Raw genomic sequence first — 21,508 nt, 5'->3', positions numbered from 1 at the left:
ACACCTACATTGGCTCCCAGTACGTTTCCGAGCACAATTCAAAGTGTTGGTGCTGATCTTTAAAGCCCTAAACGGCCTCAGTCCAGTATACCTGAAGGAGCAGGGCCTTCTGACAGTTCCCTCACTGTGAGAAGCCAAGTTACAGGGAAACAGGCAGAGGGCCTTCTCAGTAGCAGCACCCGCCCTGTGGAACACCCTCCCACCAGATGTCAAAGAGAACAACAACTACCAGACTTTTAGAAGACATCTGAAGGCAGCCCTGTTTAGTGAAGCTTTAAAAGTTTAATAGACTATTGTATTTTAATATTCTGTTGGAAGCCGCCCAGAGTGGCTAGGGAAACCCAGCCAGATGGGTGGGGTATAAATAAATTATTATTATTATTATTATTATTATTATTATTATTATTATTACTACTACTACTACTACTATTACTACTAAAAGCTAATCTGATTTTTTAAAAAAGTCTTCAAGGTTCACTTAAACTTGCCAAGTTCCTGGACAATGGTAACAGATTTCTTATGGGAGAAAAGTTCCATTATCTTAGAACTATAACAGAAAAAGTCCTGTTGGGTGTTGGCACTTATTTTACAGTAATAGGCACTTGAAATAAATTGTTGCAACTGGATTGCAGTATGTGAAATGGGAAAAGGCACCCTATCAAGTTTCCCAGCCGCAGGGAGCATGGGATTTTAAAAGTATCAGCATGTTGAATTTGGCACTCAATGGAGTTTACAAAGAGTTCTTGTAGCCCATATATGATATAACTATTTTGGCTGCTATATTCTGTAAGAGATGGGTTTTCCAAACCTTTCTCAAATGTGCCACACAGAGCACATAATAGTAGTGTAGGCTGAAGGTTACCAGAGTGTGCGCCACAGGAGTCAAATCCCCCTCTTCAAGGGATTTGGCTGGCATATCCAAATTGACAGAAGGTGCTTCTAGCCATTGCCACAACCTGTGAATTGAAGGAAGCTATTGTTTTGCGGGGAGCACGACTCCATCTAGAATTTCCAACACATAATAAAAAACTGGCATTTCCCAGCATAATAAGCTGTTTTGTATGGTTTAAACTTTGATTTTTATCTGCCCTAATGTTACTGACCCCAGACAAATGTTCAAGGATGAAAAACCTCCATACCCAATTCAAGTAGAAAGGAGAAATAGCATCAAGTATCATCAGCATACTGCTGGCAACTCACTCCAAAATTTCAGACAATGTTCTCCAGCAGTTTCATGCAATGGTGAACAGAATAGATCTCTGTGGGATCCGATGTGATCTAATGCAGAACAGTCCCACAAGCACCATTTTCTGAAACCTCCCAAAGATGTTGGAGTAGAAGAATACCATGGCTGATGGCATGGATAAAACTACTGAGATCAGGGGGATTAAGATTACTACTTGCAAAGCATCGTGTGAACAATGATTTCAGAGGAGATATGTTTCAGTCCCCAAAGCTTTCAAAGCTAATTTGCACAGGAGAGATAATAAAGACTAGAATAACACGAAGGAATTCTTTTCAGTGCCTGCTAAAAACATTCTTATTTAGACAAGCCTACTCAGATGTTTAGATAGTTGAGGGAATTTTAATCTGTTCTGGTATTTTAATTTTTGTATGCTTTTAAGTATAGTTGTAAATTTTTCTTGATTTCATTGTTTTACATTTTTGTAAACCACTTTGAGGCTTTTTACAATGAAATGGTGAGTGTACGTAAGGTGTACATAAGGTGAGTGTAAACAGGGAAAGAACTGCATGTGAAGTTCCACGTGGCAAAGAAGTAGAATGATTCCTAAAGAACTAAATGGAAGCGAGCAAGTGGGTGGGAAGCTGGGCTGGGAGAGAGCATGCAAATTTGCAACCCTTCCCAATTTACCACCTAAACCAAAGGTCAGGCCAGCTAATGGGGGTCAGTCCTGACCATAGTTGAATAGATATGTAAACAAATTAATTTGACACCATTTTTTTTCCAGTACCGAAGTAGCATGATTATCCATGCAGCATCATATGATTACGGGTGGGGTCATTCTAGTGCACTCATAAATGTACTGAGTAGGGAGAAGTTGCTGTCCATAAAAAGACAAAACTGTTCACTGGCAGTTACCTTTATAACAAAAAAAATCTGCTTCCATAGGGATGTTTGCTTATACAGTTTCTTCTAGGCTGGAAGAGGGCAATCTAAGTTCAGGAAGATGAAAGGGCAAGATGTGTAATGTTTCTCTCTTTGCAGCAGAAGGGAGCATTTTTCCAGTGACACCCAAGGTCATTAATGCTTTATTCTAAATTACTTGGCAATATTTTCTTCACAAATGCAACTTGTCTAGAAATAAATGAAGACTATGGGGAGGAGTCTAATGTGTGTTTGGATGACCTCATTCAGACATCATTAGTAGGGTCAGAAGAAGCAAGGAGTGTATCAAGAGAAAGAGAAAAACCTATGGGATAACTAATGTTCTCTCCCCTACAGCAATCTATCTATCATGACTTGTCAAAAAAGGGCTTGTTTCTGATTAAGGTCAACCTAATCTGAGTTACAGCTGCAGGCCTGACCCCAGACAGCCACAACGGAGCTCTTTGCTTATCTTTACTGGGAGGAGGAAGTCCAAAGGAGAAGCCTTCTGGCTAGTTCTAACAGCTTGTGAACCTATGAAGAAGTTAAGTCAAGCAAGGTAATGCAGCATACTTTTTCCACTAAGGACCTGTGCCTATCTATAGTCAGCTCCCAAAGGCAGTGCAGAAAAGGAACCTTGTTTACTTTTCCTAGAAAGAATTAAGAACAGTAAATTACTAACTGCTATTAGCCATGGTAGCTATTATTCATATTCAAAAAAGTACAATACAGGCAACTCCCCACTTACATGGGGTTACATTCTGGCGCCCCACACATATGTAAAAACCTCGTAAGTAGGGAGCAGCCTCTAAAACCTCTGAATACCCTTCTTGCCTCTCTCTCTCTCTAATTCAGTCAAAAATACTGTTGCAAAAATATCCATAACTGGAAATGAAGCTCTGGGGCCGGCAGGAAGCTGGAGGACGCATAGGAAAACGGCCACTGCTGCGCTACCATGCGCATCAAGTGTTAGGCAGGGGGGCTAAGCAACCTTAATAAAGCACCACAGCACCTCCAGTCTCTTCTTGGCCCTCACTGAAATCCTATTTGGGCTCCGGGGAGGGTCTCCTCGTGAGCCACAAGGACTCTCCAGCTCTCTCCCTCCATTTGAATTAAATTATTTGATTATGTCTCGGTGCTGCACGTATACACAGTCACGCATTAGTCGATTGCACGCAAGTGGGGAGATGCCTGTATCTTGAAATATCAAGTTGCTTTTAGCATTTTTATTGTAAGTTGCCTTCTGAAGAGGATTTGTCCTAAATTAATGTGGTTTCATTAAAAGAAAGAAAAAAAGAAAACAAAAGATGCTAAGCAACAGCAAGCTTGTGGGCCTCCTAGAGGCAGCTGGCTTGCCATTTTTGGAAACAGGGTGCTGTACTAGAATGACTTTTTGTCTGATCAAGCAGGATTATTCTTATGTGTGATTCCCAAGCCTGACTTAAATGTTGGGTAGGGACAAAAGCCTTGTGAGTAAGTTGTAAGTTATCAGCACTAGATGCAACACAAAAAAACAATAATTTCACATAAAATCGTGATTTTTTTCAGTCACTTCATCATAACTTGGTTGGGTTTTCTCAAATATGAAGTTGTAAAATTGGGGCAAATAATCTGTTAGGAAGAGAATTTAGCCTTTGCCTAAGTCCCATCTGTTTCACTGCAATGCTTGATTTGAAATTATTTTTTTGAGCAAAACCAGTTCTAGCAATGCAATCAGGAAATGTTGTGCAATCTAGTGGCTAATGAAAAGTACTCAGCTCTTAAATAGTCCACTCGGGGGCATTTCTTACAACCCAGGTAAGAATCCTACATTCAAGTACAAAATATACATATATTGTACTATAAGTATGCTTTTTCCTTCCATGCATATTCAAGCAGGGGGCAGATATGTTCACAGTCACATCTCACAGGTTTCAGACACAAGACATATATTTTATGAGAGTGCATGTATAGTTTGTGAGAAGTAATCCTTAAGTAAGGGAAGGTCCTAGATAGTTTAAAGCCAAGAATAGATGCTTTAACTGAGATTCCTGCATTGCAGGGGGTTGGACTAGATGGCCCTCAGGGTCTCTTCCAACTCTACAATGCTATTATTCTAAGAACTATTGAGTTAGCAAGGTAAGAGGCACACTTAAAAATATTCCGCCCCCCATCTATTCTCAAATAGACTTTAGTAACTAAAATCTCACAGCCAAGCAAGTTAGCTGTTGATACAAGGACTCCAACAGAACTCCCACAGATAGAATTGGAACAAAGTTGAAACAGCACAAAATCCCTTGGGAAGCTGGGGGAATGGAGAGCCGATGGGAGCCGTCTAATCTAATAACAGATCACATCGCAGACACATGTACGAGCTTGACAGAAGCAAATGCAGCCACTTAACCTAGAGATGACAGCTGAAGCAGGCTAGTTTCACTGCTACCTAAAAGGAGGAGACTGGAAAGGAGGAAGAGCTGCAAGGTCATTGCTAAAGCACACAGCCAGAAGAGGCCTTGATTATATGGGATTGCTTTCCACACCCACAGCAGTAGTATCTGACAATAGGGAACTGCTTTACTTCTCAGCCACAATGATACTCTCACACTACATTCACCCTAAGAAAAACACTATTACAAGTAGAGGGCCAGACAAATATCTTACGTTCTAGAGCAGGGTGCTCCAAAACGCAGCCCAAGGCCTGCATATGACCCTCAAGGTCTTTTTTGGATGCCTTCAGCAACATTTGATGCCCCCTCAGCCCTTGCGCTGCCTTCCCATAGCCGTTAACTGAGGTGCTGAGCTTTGGGAAGGAGGCGTGAGGGCTCTGCCAGGGCCCTAGAGTCCTCTTGCCTCCTTGGCTAAGACTAGTTAGCGCTTTTGCAGCTTGGAGGAGGAGGTACAAAGCTCTAGTACCCTTCCAGAACTTTGTGTCTCCTTCCCAAAGCCCAGGGCCCCGCTTAGCTGCCTTTGGGAAGGCAGCATGAGGGCTGGAAGGGGCATCAAATTTTGGCCTCATCCACCCCCACACCGGCAATAATGCAGTGTGCGGCCCACAGCTTCCACGTCAAAGTACTCTTGCAGCCCACTTGGTTTGAAAAGTTGAGCGTACAATGCTACTGAGGTGGAGTTTGAAAGAGAAGTGGGCACGAAGATGGTTACCCTCTTCTCTAGGCATGTGCCTAGCACATGGGCTCCCCGCTTGAGGGGAGTAGTACACCTTCAGAGCAGTTTCTTAATTCTAGAAGACTCTGAAATGCTGCTGTACCCAGGAGCAGATCTCATAAATGTGCCAGCATAGAGACCATGAAGAAGAAAGGACTGCTTGCCCCCCCCCCCCGAGACAGAATGCATTACACTGGCCTCACTATATTAATTATATCCTGCCAATATCTATCTATCAACCCATTCAACCAGTCAGCCCACCGTCTAACAAAATTTATATACCATTTGAATGTCATAAAACCTGTATGTAGTTTACAAGAAATATTAAAATTATGAATAAAAGTTAAAAACAAGTAATTAAAACATTAAAAGATAATTAAAAGGAACAGTATACTAAAAAGAGATTAAAACATGTCAAAATCTATGTGTCTGGATAAGGTAAAGGGACCCCCTGGATAGGCTTGCCTAAATAAGTTTTTAAGCAGGAACTGAAAAGGGTCCAGTGCCTGATGTCAATAGGATAAAAAGGATAAAACGATAAAATTATTGGTAAAAAACAGTTACTCCTCCCTCTCTCTCATTCATAAAGTTTTTACAACTTTGGCTAAACCAAGCAGCCAGGATAGTGCCTGCTGAAATCTTTAATTGAGCCCTACTACTAGGCAAAGCAAGGAAAGTCACACATATCTGTGACATCGTATTGTCATATTAGTCTCCGTGAGTATGGAGCTTTTCTGTTTGCATTAAACAGAACAGAAGTTGAACAATAGTATAACATTTTTAAATAGAGACAGGATAAGTAGGCATTTCACTTCTAACCACTAGGTACTGGACATATCTAAGGCACATGCTGCAGTAATCTTTTCAGACGCCTCAAAACGCTACTGGAAGAAAAAGTTGTTTTAGATTATAAAATACAGTTGCCTTGCGGTGTACCCATTAAAAAGACTGTTTTAATCACCCTCACACATACACATACACTCTCTCTTTCTTTCTTTCTCTGTATAACAAAACAGGACAATTTTAAAGCCAAAATCGGAAGGCTCCCAATGCCATGTGGCACAGACTTGACACATGTTTTCGCTTCAAGACAAATAAGCAAATTAACCCAAAGTACATTTAAATTGTGCACCAGAATGGTTCTCAGCTAGGCCTCCATTTCTAAAATTACTTTAGAGTACATTATAATTAGCAGAAGTACTTTAATCATGCTGCATACAGAAAACAATAGCCAAGCAGTTCCAGCCCAGTCAACAATTTTTACATGCTGTGCAAGAAAATATAAATAAATAATGAGGCACATGTTATAGATGTAAATCGCTATATAAAAATTAAACCATTCTCAGACGGGCAGACAGTATTTATGGCAGGGAAAGCAGACACAGTTAAGACACCGCCATGTTGATGAGAGCTCACACAGCCTTGGCTTAAAGTCTTTAGTGCAATCTTCTTGATTGAGCCCCCTTTATACTCCCAATTTCTGCCAGAAATACCCCACGACCAAGTAAAATGCCCATCATCACGGTTATTACCAATTCCATTTAGTGCTCAATTTCTGTCCCATGTTGCATAACAGGACATCGTAATGAAATGCATTCCATCTACCAGAAGCAGGTAGGCTATCAGCAAATGCACTAAGGGTCCTATACAATTACATTATTAAAGCCACAAGAAGAAGTGTCTGCTAGGCTTACCTAGGAAGAACACAGGAGCATAAGGAATTGACTTATGCACTGAGTCAGATTATTAGCCCATCTAGTTCAGTACTGTATACACTGACTGGCAACAGCTCTCTTTGGACCTTCCCAAACATAGCACCTCTGTATGCAGCAGCGGCCCATCCCATTTCGCCACCCAAGGTGTCTTCACTTTGCCTCATGGGCAGGCCACCCTGTCTGTTCTGTATAACACTGCAAAATTCCACTGCATTCTAAAATAGTTACAAGTAAGCATCTAATGGGAACATTTTATCATGTACACAAAGGCCATCAGTGTACTATTATATTAAAAGAAATGAGGGGCATTTTACTTTTACTTTACACATTTAACACATCTCTAAAGTCTTTCTAAAAGGGAAGAAAATTGAAGTAGAAAATCATGAGTCACAAATCACAGATCAGTGTGAATGTGTGCTCTCTGGACCACCAGTTGTCCTCAAGCATCATTTAGGTGGTGCATGCATGTCTACGAAATTGTGGTTGAAGACAGGAGATGGCATATGCTTTGCATTAAATATTCATATTGATTTTAATTGATTTTAAATGCTTCTTTTATTTCTTATATTGTGTTGTTTTATTGCATTGCAATTTGAATTCTGTGGAATCCACAAATGGTAAAAATAATGATAAAGTTGTCCACTAAGACCCTCAGCAATTTTCAAATAGTCTGTGAAGGGGAAAGTTTCAGAGCTACTGCTTTAGATCATCCTAAGTGCCCATGTTTCACAACCTCTGTTTGTTTTAATGGAACTTGCACAGTGCTCCAGTAACAGCCCTTGGATTTTCTCATGCAGGTTTTTATGCAGGATCAAATGAGAGGTCCACATTTAACCAATCATACCAACAACATACAAATATTTGAGGCATAAATTATGAATCCTAATATGACAGATGGGCTATGAATAAAATAGTAATCCTACAGCCACTTTAGAATAGAAAGCTGTTAGAATTCATTTGACACTTATTCAGGACTCAGGTCTGGCATCTCTCTTCAGCACTCCACAAAGTTGTATCACACCTCAACTGGGTTAATTCTCTTTATTTCAAAAAACATTTAAACCATGGAATGAGACTACTCACGTAATGTCACTGCGCTGGTAACAACCCTGAAGAAGACAGGCAATCAGATCACTGATGAACTCCACATCATCACTGTAAAGAGCTGCTTCAAGTTCCTAATGAGAGAAAGAACATTTAAAAACACTTCTCCAAAATCCATTCCTTCCAGACTGGTGGTGGGAGCATTGACAACATGTGATCTTACCAACAGTGAACTCTAGCAGAACAAATATAATTTTCATTGTTATCATTTGTATGGTATTTCCAGCATGCTAACTGCTTTATAATCTGTATTTCACTGTCCTGAAACAAATGGTATGAAGTTATTATTATTGATTTACACACAGAAACTGACACTATGGCCAAAGATAGCAAGAGTAAGGCAATTGTTGAGCTAGGAATGAAAAATGGCTTCCAGCTGAGTCTAAAATAACATGCGCAACATACTTTAGCAACACCCCCCCCCCCCGCAGCTAACACTGGGGTGGGGGGGATGATTAATAATTTGCATTATTATGTAGGCATGCCTATATCTGTTTCTCTTTCCTGATCTTTAGCTGTCTAAATTCACTGCAAAACAAGCAAACAAACAAAACACCTGTAAGCAAAGGTTAAATTGCTCAAAACTTCATGGCCATCACTCCTGACACACCAGGCAGGGCACATCCTTGATGTAACCAATAAAGGTTCTTTTTTTTGGGGGGGGGGGATCACGCCTAACATGTGGCACTGTGGGCTGCAAAAAAGGCTCATTCTGCAGCTAGCACAGCATCCTCTGGTAGCCAGCTGATTGAGTTATTTTGGATGTTCCAGAGATTACAGACTCCCAGTGTGACCAACTGGATATGCATTTTGAGGGTAAAGTTGCTCAGTTTTGGAGGATCATGACTCTGTACTTGTCACAGCTCCAGCTGAAGTATCCACTGCCAATCTTGAAGATGTTCTGTGGGATCAGTTTCACCTTATACAATCAGCTGGTGTGGACAACGTGGTGGCAATAGTGCATTCGGCTATGTGCCCCTTGACCTCTATCCCTTCTGGCTTTTTAAATCTAGCAGAGCAGGGCTTTTGGGGGAAGGTGGTAGAAAGAACCATGTTAGGGCAGTACAAGCATTATTGGAGGATACAGATTGTTTGGATCCATTCCAATCTAGGTTCAGGCCTTGGCATGGAACTGAGTTGGCCCTTGTTGCCCTGATGGATGAACTCCACAGAGGACATGGGAAGCGCAACCTTGCTCTTGCTTACTGAACTTGTTGGCTTTTGATAGCATCAACTATGGTATCCTCCTGAATCAGGTTTGGGAAATGGGAATTAGGGCACTCCTAGTAGAGCAGCAAATAAAACTTGATGAATGTAGCACTAAGCACATTATACAGTCTCATGGGGATCTCATTTTTAAAAAGCACAAGTTTCTAGTCCATTGTAAAGTCTGTAAAAATGTTCTTGAAATTGCATGGACTGAAGCCTCAGAGGAGCCCTCTGCTTCTACGAAAGATAAATTAACACGTGCTAGTTTACTGTTAATCTTCATTGCATGATCTTACGTATGCACATTAAATATGGCACAGGGTACAACATGGTCCATTTCATTATGCTCTTATTTCCTGGTGCATTTTGGGCAGCCACAAAGTATTGGGATAAACCCACATAAGCATAAATGGTTATGGGTCTGTGAGTACGTCTTTCCAGATACAATTCAAAGAGTTAGCATACACAGTACACAAATAACAAAAACCTTTTCATGTTTCATTAATACAGTGGTACCTCTGGTTGCGAACGGGATCTGTTCCGGAGGCCCGTTCGCAACATGAAAAGAATGCAACCCGCAGCGGCGCATCTGTGCATGCACAGGTTGCGATTTGGCGCTTCTGCGCATGCACATGACGTCGTTTTGCGCTTCTGCGCATCCGCGAGCAGCGAAACCCAGAAGTAACCCTTTCCAGTACTTCTGGGTCGCCACGGGACGTAACCTGAAAGAACGTAACATGAAGCAAACGTAACATGAGGTATGACTGTACTCTTAAAATTTATTTATTTATTTTATTTATAGTCTTCCTTTCCTCCAGGGAGCTCAAAGCACTATACTATTTTTAATATATGGATCTTGGTTATTTGGTTATTGTGCCTCTTAGTTCTTTGAATATGCCAATTTCTTTTTCCTTTTAAGCATCACTTGTATCAATTCAAACAGCTTTTTGAACGTGGAAAACAATGCTTGGGTTAAAGAACAATTTGGAGTAGTATGTATGGGTGTGAGCGCTCTTCTATTACATATCCAAAGAATCAAACTTACAGTTTCTGCTGTACATAACTCACATACACTCTTAATATGGGAAATGAGATAATATCTTTGTTGGATTAATTGATACTGATAAAAGCATATGCTGAAGAAATGAGTTTTTAGGAAAACAAAACATATAAACTTTCAAGCCCTAATGATGAAGGCCAATATGGGACAGTAGCTAGCATGAGTGTTTAAAGCAGATGATAAAACCACTTCTAGCAACCATTAATTTTCAGAGATTTGCTGGCAAATGAAGAAAGGAGCAGGATTCTCACCAGCTCTACTGCACAGTGCAGAGTCTTGAGATAGGGCAATAAGTGACTCTCCCTCCACATCCCCCTCAGTCCTTTGTTTTTCTCTTTTCTCCTTGAGCATTGAGCTGTGAGCACAGAAATCTGAACCTTGCCAAAATGCATTGGGGACAGAGCAAAAAGGAAACGGAAGAGGCAGCAAATCAGCACAGTGTGTGTACTGGACCGGTGGGAGGAGGTACAAAATGGAGACACACAGTTCCTCCTCCACCCCCTCTATACAGTCACAGAACACTGGACAGGAGAGAAAAGCCATATTCTCCCCCTCTCCAGCTGGCGTCACAGCTCATTAGGGAAAAGCCTGTTTAACATCTCTCCCTCCCCCCTCACAACTAAATCCCTTGGAGTCCTGCAATGGTCGTTGGGAAAACACACTCTGCATACAGCATGGATATCCACCTCACCAAGCAGCAGCCGCCTGGGGAAGGGCAAGGATGGAGATAGCAAGAAGGTAGATACAGACCCCAAGGCACTAGGCTTGAGGAATCATGTAGAGCTCTGTTTTAGAAAACTTGTGTTTTCCATAAGGCAGATATTCCCCTTGTTTAGACACCAACCAAAAAGGAATCCCAATTAGATATACCATAAATAAACAGTTCAATAGTTGGCTGGAAATACTTAAGATCATCTGCTACACAATCAAGAAAACTTAAAAGACAATCAAATCAGACTGGATACATATGTTTGATCTAGAAAGGAAGAAGCTTGAAGGGTATTATTATTGAATTTCGAATATTTCTATCTGCACCATCATTTACTGAGTGTGGAAGGTAAAGGAAGGTAAAGTTATTTTCCTCAAATTTTAAAAAGTTAAGATATAAAAAGGGGGAAATTACAACTGAAAACAAATCTTAAGTATACAGTGGATCCTCTAGTTACGTACCGCTCTGGATACGTAACTTTTGGGTTACGAACACGGCAAACCCAGACATGTATACTTCCGGGTTTCATCACGTGCGCATGAGCAAAAGTGCTCTGTGCACCCCACGCGTGCGCAGAAGCAGCACCTCTGCCTATGGACTTGTTGGGTTGTGGGCAGACCCCCCAGAATGAATTTAATTTTTATCTGGAGGGTCCACTGTACATTGCAATGTCCTTAGAATTTAAATATTTATTGAAATAACAAAAAATATTATTTAAATAGAATATAATCAGTAATTCCTTCATATTTTGAATCAGGACAATGTATCATAATATAGATAACATTTTAAAAATCTATTCACTAGTTTCAAATCCTTCACTGAAAAAAGACGCCAAAATTTGTCTTCTGCACAATAAATACCTCTCTTAACATTTTCATAATTAGTCCTCTTATTCTAGTACCACATAAAACTATGCTAATTCAGAGTGATTTTTGTATTTCACCCAGAGTCTCTTATAACAGGTCAACTTTTATATTAGAATACTATGCCATATATTTTTTTCCTATTCCTTGACAATGAAAGTTTCTTCCAATACTGGGCCATTAACAAAGGGGCTATAGTCAATATCTCCCCCTTATTCTTAGAGCTGGCCTCAGAGGCTGTATTGAGGACTCCCTGACTGCTGGCTCTGGGGGACTTCAAAATCTATGCCTAGGCAACTGGCTCTGAGGTGGCTCAAGACTGGATTCTTTTGATGGGGTTACACTCCCTCTGAAGGAGCAAGTACGTAACTTGGGGGTACTCCTGGATCCTCAACTGTTGTTTTGAGGCTCAAATGGCCTCAGAAGCTCGGAGTGCCTTCCAGCAGCTTTAGCTGGTGGTCCAATGACACCCCTATATGGGCAGGGATAGCCTAACTTCTGTTGACTAACTTCTGGTAATCTATAGGTTTAATTACTGCAATGCGCTATACGTAGGGCTGCCTCTGAAGATGGTTTGGAAACTTCAGTTGGTGCAGAATTCAGTGGCCAGGCTGCTCACTGGGGCAAGATGGGTTTGCGTATATAATGCCAATTCTGACCCAATTGTACTGGCTGCCTGACAATACAGGTTCCAAGGAGAAGTTTCCTATTAAAACACAGCACCAGAAAAGAAGCAGACACATCATGTGGCATTTATCTTCTCCCAGTCAAGGCTCAGTCATAGACGCCAGGAGCATATCAAAGCAGTTCCACCAGTGTATATGTTGTGCCAGCAGTGTCTCAGGTTTCGCCAGCAGCTTCTGACAGATTCTAAAGTACCTCAGCTGGGGAACTTAAGTATAGGGTTGTGCACTAAGGGAGTGATTTTATTTATTTAAAATGTTCATAACTTGTCTTTTAGGGGAAATGCCCTCACAAGTCAGCTTCCATAAGAAATTGAAATATAATTATAAACGAAAACAAAGATCACCGTAAAAATATACAGCCATTAAAATCAACCACAGTTATAAAAATAACAGTATCAACCAGCATATAATTTAAAACCAGCTAAGCCATAAAACTATTGAAATCCCATTTAAACACCAAGACCATTCAAATGCTAGTAAATCATCATCATCAAAAGAATCACAGTCCTGTTTAAAAATAACAACAACCTGAAACAAAGAAATATTTACAGCCTGCCTGAAGGCCTGCAAAGAAGGAGCCATCTATGTCCCATTTGGGATCCACTATTTGACATACAATCTCTCTCATGCCTGCCAACCTGACTGATCTCACTGGCAGAACTCCAGGAAGGGCCTGCAAAACTGATCACAAAACATGAGCAGGCTGCTACAGGTGAAGGTGGTCCTTCAAATAACCTTGCCCTGCACTATTTAAGAGTCAGTATCTGCAGCTTTCAATTTGGACTGGAAATGCACCAGCAACCAGTATGACTCCTACCATGACCACCTCACCTCCAACAAAACTGGGTGGCTTTAATCTGTACCAGTTGAAGCCTTTGGATCATCATTTTGAGCAGGTCCATGTAGAGCATATTTACCGTACTTATTAACTGAAAGCATTTTTATCCCAGTCCTCAGCCAAGAAAGGGCCTTATAAATGTCAATATTAAGGCATTACAGTAGTCTATCAGGGGCTTCACTACTGCATGGATAACCAAGAAAGGATTAGAGCTGGTGTGGCAGTCTAAACTGCCCCTGCCTCTGCCATCCTGAACCTTGCACTTCCACAGATAGCACTGAGCACTTCCGGCGGGAAGGTAAACAGCGTTTTCGTGCGCTGCTCTGGTTCGCTGGCCACATGACCTGGAAGCTGTACGCAGGCTCCTTCTGCCAATAAAGTGAGATGGGCGCTGCAACCCCAGTGTCAGTCACGACTGGACCTAATGGTCAGGGGTCCCTTTATCTTTACCTTATATCACCTTCACTTATGGTTTCATGTAGATGTTAAACAACTTATTAAACAATTTTGCAGTGGGTCAGCCTTATTTATCTAGAGCCAGTGTGGTGTAGTGGTTAAGAGCGGTAGACTCATAATCTGGGGAACCGGATTTGTGTCCCCACTCCTCCACATGCAGCTGCTGGGTGACCTTGAGCTAGTCACACTTCTTTGAAGTCTCTCAGCCCCACTCACCTCACAGAGTGTTTGTTGCAGGGGAGGAAGGGAAAGGAGATTGTTAGCCGCTTTGAGACTCCTTCGGGTAGCAATAAAGCGGGATATCAAATCCAAACTCCTCTTCTTCTTTTTCTTTCTCTTTTGTGTCTTCTGGGGTTAAGCAATTCCAGTCCCTTGTATAAACCAACCCCCCAATTTGTAGTATGATCTCCAATTCCACCTGTCTTTCTTCTCTTGCATTTTTTTTCTCAAAACCACTAGGATCTGTGTGTCATTCCCCTGTCACAGCTGCAGTTAAAGAAACTCTTCCCTAATTTCCCATCATCTTCACTTCTGTGAAGCCCTGTAGGCAATTGAACAGCAAAAGGGCTGTATATTGCTGACTTTCAATTAGATGCTCAAGTGCTTTATGGCTTCCTGAATTGAAAACCCTTCCACTGGAACCTCCACCCCCAATTCTGTATTTGAACTGCCTCTACAGTAAAGACAAAAGACTATACGGAGTTAGGAGTCAAAACACACACACCCCTTCTTCCAAGCAACAGAAACCAAATCGACAGCTCTCTTCACAGACATGGCTTCTTGGCACTTCAATCGTTAGGAATAGGAACGATTAACTCTGAAGGAGTCAGGCATTGTCCCCTTTGCTGCCACTTTCTCAAAGAAAAGGGAGAAGAGCTTTAGTAACACTTAACAATTTTCAATAGGACTAAATGATGATCCTTTGTACCCTTCCTGGATTCCTTATCACTTCAGCCAAGAGCTAAATATGAGTAAGGGAAGAAGAGGTCTGCTTCTCTTTGGGTTTGCTCTTAATGATACTGCTATTTCCAGACTTCACAGGTTTGGTCCCTCCCCCAACGTTTTTATAACTACATATGGGAGGCTGTTTGGAAAGCATTAGAACAAGGGGATAATGTTACAATGGTGGCTTAGCAGAGGTGTGAAGTGATAGCTTTGTTACAAAGCAGAGGGTTATAAACTGAAAGCCACAAAGTAATTGTAGCATTTCTTTCACATTGGCCAGGCAAATCCAACAGTAACAGCAAACAACTGTCTCTGGCAAAAGAAAGGGGGAAAGTGAATATTGCCCCCTGTCATTAGGGATGGAAGGAATGGAAGGTTTGTGCTTGTACCTTTTTCCCAGCATGGTTGGCTCAATTTAATTGGGTACTGCAACTTTTAAAACAACAATCTTAACACTGCAACAGATGAAACAAGGCCTTGCATATGTAAGCTAATGCTACATTAAATGTACTGATCTTTAAGATGCATGGGGCAGTTTGCTCTTTTAACCCTAATACTACAGACAACTTATGACCATTAAAAAAAACCCTCGAGGGTTTTGTTCTTTAACACTGAGCTGCCTGAGTATCAGTATTCAGTATCTACTATAACACTACAGGCAAGTCACAGTTTCTCCAAGGAGGCCATGTTTCAGGCTCACATGCTCCCTCCTCTCATCACGATTCCTCCTCCACGTACCCAATTTCTTCCCTCATTTTATTGGTTTGCAGTAACTAAGGCTTATTGTTATGTCTGAATGGTCAAACCATGGTTACTATAACTAAGTGTAGCATAGAGGTGAGAGTGTTTGGCTAGGGCTGAGGAGAACTGGGTTCCAATCCCTGCTTAGTCATGAAGCTCACTGAGTAATCTTGAGCCTGTCACAATCTCTCAGCCCAACCTACTTCACAGGGTTGCAGTGAGAATAAAGTGGGAGGTGGATAACTATGCATGTGAGCTTTATGGAGCAAACAAACATATAAATGAATAACAGAACTGGAATCCATGGTTTCATATCCAATGATATTTTTTATTTCTCCTAAAATTTAATTTCACCTAAAGTTTTCTTCATACCTGATCAGAATATATTAAATATGTTGGTTCTGGTTTCCACTAGATTTCCAGTTCTGATTTGAAAACAAAGTATGGTTTGTGGTAACCATAGTTTTTGTAATTTAAATTGAACAAAAACCAAACAAACCTATAGTTACTGTGAGAAGACACCTGCCATCGGCTCAAGCCTCTGTCAGTATTTACAGGAAGCTTCCCTGGCAACCAAGACCAGGCTGGAGGGCATGCCTCCCCACTCAGTGTATATAGAAAAACAGAAACGGGAAAAGCTCCACAGTGTGTTGTGCTTTCAGCTGGAACACAGTCAGGCAAGGAAAAAGGTGACTTTTTCTGCCTCAGTTACAGATAACCCAAGTGCTGCAAGGCTAAGTAGGAGGTGCTAACATCAATTCCCAGGGAGCCAAAGGGAAGGTTGCTGGAGGGAGGAAAGAAGCAGAGGTACTGCCTGTGTTAACTATGTACAGGGGGCAGCCTATGAGAAGGAAGGGAGGGGCGTGGCAGAAGGAAGAAAAGGAGAGGCCATAGGAGGGTCCTCTGATGAGCCAGGCTCCCCGGGTCTACTCTATAGCAAGAGTGGCCTGACATTCTGAGAAACATCAAGGGGGGGAGGGCTGTTTGAGACTGAACGTGTATCAGTTACTATTACCAGGGAGGTGGAACAGCGCAAACCCAGGGAGTCAAAGGTAGGGACTCAAACCTCAAATTTGGCTAATACATGTAAACTGAACCACATTTAAACTGAACCACAGTGTGCTGAATGTCATTCCCTCAATTGCTGGATGTTGCTATCCAAGACATGAAGTCAGAAGATAACTAGATTGGCGTGCATACACACATACACACACAATATCAGTATAGAGATTCCAACAGACATACAGAAACTAAAGAAAGGAGACTGCATCCCCTACTTCATTAATGATGAAAAGTGTTTCCAGACACTAGTTTGCCAAGAACTAGAGATATAATATGGTAAGCGCTACACTGCATTTAGAAGCAGAACTCTTGCACTAAGATAGCCCAAATTCTGCAACCTCTATAAAATATTCAAATCAATCACATGTCTGCATGGTTAATTCTGCTTTTGTTAAGCAGCAGGGAGGCACAAAAAGCTATTCAGGTCACTTTGGTTCTCTGGGCACTGTACAACTCCACTAGTACCTCTGAATACCCAGCAGTCAGTCTGAAGGGCAGCAGGACAGGAAGTAAGCTGGCTGCTTCTTTAATGGCTAACACTCATGAGTAGGCAGGCCAGGGCAGGTGGAAGCAACCATGGAGGTCCAAGAAGCAGACTGGAAGTTAGGTTGAATTTGGACAGAAGGTCCAGGGCTCACTGCTTCCTCTCCTCCATGTGTTGTGAATACTACATACGTACGTAGCATCTGGGGCTCAGCTACTCAAGGGAACCAAACAGCAGCTCAAACTGTGAAGGCAGCTGCTGAAGAGCAAAACTGCTACCCCATGACTCCCTACTCTCCTCTGGTAACACCACAGTGCTGAGAAGAAGCAGCAGTGGATTTTCCGATTTGAGAAGCCTTCCTGCCAGCATTGTGCCATGTACAATGCATTGCACCATGACTGTATTGACTGCCTTACTTGTCACCAGGGCAATAGAGCAGCAACAAAATCTGTAGACTTCATTAGTATTTATGTATTTTCCCACACTTTATCTAAGAATATCAGAGCTGTATACACTGTGTCCCCATTCTTTATCCTCATAGCAGACCTGTGAGATTTAGCAAGTTGTCTGCAATCACACTGAAATGTACCCGATGAGGAATCAAGCATCTGAGTTCCATGTTGAACCAATCCACAAGCTATATTTTGCTCACACCTACCATGCGCCATGAACAATCACATCTAGTATTCTCAAGCTATCCCTGTGACATGAATAGAGGGGGGAAATGTTTAAGCTACTCAACAATGACAGAAAAGGAAAAGGGGGGAAATGTACCACAAGGTACATGGGCTTTGAAGAATGACCCTCAGGAAAGCACTTTAATAAAAAGGAATTCCTCCACTTGCATCTTGCACCATAAATTAATGCAACCAGTGGGCCACAACTGCCCATTTTACTCTGAGGGCCTATACATATGTTGAGCAAACACCATGAAGGTTTGTAAAGTGATTTTTAAAAATCTAGCAACTATTTCCAGCTTTTTCTCTGTATAAAACCTGTTTGCATTAAAAACAAATGTACTTTTTGCTCTCCCACTGCTTTTCCATACATTTAAATATATTTCACAACACACATCTCCCATTTCCTTTAGGTCTTAGAAAAGAGACATTTATTTAGTAGCAGAGTTTGAGAATCCTTGAGTTCAGTATCTCTATATCCTAGTCAGTTTGGTGTTACTGCTGTTAGCAGACAAAGCATCTGGAGGCCAGGCTGCTCTCCCTCTGCAGCTAAGAGTCCCGCCCATCCCTTCAAATAATCCCCTTTCCTCTAAAGCAGAGCATATATCCCATGTCTGTTTTACTAACTAAAAGGGTATCAGTTCATGCTGCAAATGGGAGAGGATAGGAATAGCATATGCTTCCCACTGTGCACACTATGTTCAAGGTACGGTAACTGTGGCATTCCAGTAGGAATACAGGTGAAGGCCATCAGAAACATACAGGGAAAGTTTGCTTTCTACCCCACAAACAAAATGTGATCGCTCAGAAGAAATAAATTGATATAATAAAGATTTATAAAATAAACAGATGAATGTATAATAGATATGAACTGAACTACATTCAGGCACAGTGAATTAACTATGCAATGTTCCTGTGCATATGGACTCCCTCCTCCATCTTACTGCAGGCCTTTATTTAGAGCTTTGCTGGAGACATGTTTAATAAACTTTTTAATCAACTTGTTTAATAAACTTTACATTGACAACACTTGGGCAGAGCCTGAGTGAGTCACTGAAGTTCAATATACAATACACCCACCACACTTTAAAATCCAACAAAAATTTGGAACAATATCTTCCTAGCTCCAAGCTTGAATTACCACCATGCCAGTGTGCATAAAGGAGCTATTGGTATGTATATAGGGGGTGGAGTAACTCCACTTTGAGGGAAGGTTGCAGCATTTGAAACTGGAGAACGTGGCATTACACAAGTTTACAGAATTATGCATGGCATAGAGAAAGTGGATACAGAAAAGTAAGTACTGTACTTCTTCATGCAGACCACAGTTAACTATGGAACTTGCCCCAAGGGGTGACAGTGACAGCCACCAACTTAAAGGGCTTTAAAAGAGAATTAGACAAATTCTTGGAGGACAAGGCTATCAACAGTTACTAGCCACAACTACTAGCTATGTTCTATCTTCATTGTCAGAGGCGGTTTGTATCTAAACACTAGTTGCTGGGAATCACAAGTGGGCAAAATGCTCTTGTGCTCAAATCCTGCTTGCTGGTTTCCCATAGGTCAGTCACGGTGAGAACAGGATGCTGGATTAGATTAGCCACTGGCCGATCAGGCATGCTCTTCTTATGTTCTTATATAATAAAGGCTGAATGAATTGGAAGTTATTTTAAGTGGGTGCACAGCATTGGGAAGCCAGGACAACAATACAGCCCCACCTGTGCCATCCCACCATCTGCTACCACCTACCTGCACCCTAATATCTTCTTTGGAGACCATTCTCAAGGTAACCACATCAAATGATGTATGGCTGGTGGCTACCAGAAAAGGTTTTTCCCCCAGAATGGCATCCTGATTGCAGAATGACCTCTCCAGAGATGCTTACCTGGCAACTATATTATACTCATTATACCACCAGGTGAAGACCTTTTAATTTTATTAGGCATCTTAAGATCATTAATAAATGTTTTGATGATACAGACTTTACTTAGTTAATAATGTAGTTGGTTTTATTCTGTATGTTTTTATGGTTTTTATTTTTAAGTTTTATTGTGAACAGCCTGCAGGATATTGTTAATTGGGCAGTGTAAAAACAGATGCAAAAGCATCTGACCGGATTTAGCAAAATCTTGGGTGTATGTTAGAAAATCCTAGGTCATGTAGTCAAAAATACAAAGAATTAACCCACATTCACACTGTTAAAAGAAATGCCCAGCATTCCAACCACCAAAAAGCAGGTACAAATTTGTGCATACAGTATTAGGGTGAGGGTCTCTGCAAAGAGAGTCAGTGTACACACATGCTGAGAATGTGTATACCTTCCAACAGGTAAACAAGTTCAGTGTTTTCAGTTACCTTGCTTTGCATAGCCCTTAAGTGAGTGCAATCACAGACTTACAAATAGCATCAGCAAGACTATCTGCTAACAAACCAGTTTGTTCTTGATGCTATTCCCAGAAGCATCATGGCTTTAGCTACATGCTCACTCAAGCTATACTGCAAAGAGATAAAAACAGAACAGCTGATCATACAATGTTGCCAACTTCTACATTAAGAGGCTTCCTGGTACCTATTGGGAGTTCTCTTAAGCCTTTAAGCCCATTGGCAACGTGGTGAACAGGCTGCAGCTCCAAAGCTAGGGGCTCAAAGCTATAATCCTATTTCAAAATGCCACCTCCCCAGCCAACAAGCAAAGAAATAGGACGAGGATACTCTCCATTTTAGGTACAGACTGGCTCTGGGCTGTGGCTTCCATCTCATGAGCATGGGGATGAAAGGCCAGGCATTAAAAACACCCTCATCTGAATTCAAATTTATTCTCCAGAAACTCATTTCAACAGCCTACACCCAAACCAGTCTATATTAATCAATCAGCCAATTCAGCAGCCCTACTAGAACTTAAAGGTAAAGGTAAAGGTAAAGGACCCCTGACAGTTAAGTACAGTCACGAACGACTCTGGGGTTGCGGTGCTCATCTTGCTTTACTGGCCAAGGGAGCCAATGTTTGTCCACAGACAGTTTTTCTGGGTCATGTGGCCAGCATGACTAAGCAGCTTCTGGTGAAACCAGAGCAGCACACGGAAATGCCATTTACCTTCCCGCCGGAGTGGTACCTATTTATCTACTTGCACTTTGACGTGCTTTTGAACTGCTAGGTTGGCAGGAGCTGGGACCGAACAACGGGAGCTCACCCTGTCATAAGGATTCAAACTGCTGACCTTCCAATCCGCAAGCCCAAGGCTCAGCACCACCCGCGTCCCTATTGGAACTTAATGTTGAAATAAATATTCACCTATGACTAAAAATCTGTAGGTATATTTCATACATACCATTCATTGCAGGAATAGTAACCATTTTTATTCTGTTTGTTACCTTGCTAACCCCCAAGCATATTTTGCCCCACCCCATTTCTGCTGACTTTGGTGGCAGAAGCAAAAAGAAAGCATTTAAAGTAGACATGGCATTGGGATAGGTGGAGCAATTTAAATCACTCTACCTAGCCCAGCATCCTTCCCTAGTATTCAGATCTATCATCTGATAAGCAGAGAGGGGGCAATAACCCTCCCAGACACCTGATCTTCATGGATCAGCTGAGGAGCAGCATTGTGCATCTGTATGTGTACACATCTCTGCTATGACCCATACCTGTGTGTATTGTGTTTGACTATGCATGTGCACACACATATAGCGTGGGTAGCCCACTGCCGGCAT

The 21,508-nt window shown here is 41.6% G+C and overlaps 1 protein-coding gene across 3 annotated transcripts in view; it reads right to left on the bottom strand.

The window, feature by feature from the left end:
- CECR2 (CECR2 histone acetyl-lysine reader) overlaps nt 1-21,508 on the bottom strand; it is a 110,577-nt gene that overhangs the window by 45,423 nt on the left and 43,646 nt on the right. For all 3 annotated transcript variants that reach the window (XR_014502591.1, XR_014502592.1, XM_083401753.1), the window contains exon 2: nt 8,047-8,141. Coding sequence is in view for 1 of the 3 variants with exons in the window: in XM_083401753.1 (XP_083257879.1) it covers nt 8,047-8,141 (95 nt within the window). In the remaining 2 variants the exon portion in view is untranslated. The remainder of the gene's footprint in view (nt 1-8,046; nt 8,142-21,508) is intronic.

This window comes from Podarcis tiliguerta (genome assembly GCF_965153285.1).
Source record: "Podarcis tiliguerta genome assembly, chromosome: 10".
Classification (NCBI taxonomy): Eukaryota; Metazoa; Chordata; class Lepidosauria; order Squamata; family Lacertidae; genus Podarcis; species Podarcis tiliguerta.
This window is presented reverse-complemented; position numbering and strand designations above follow the sequence as displayed.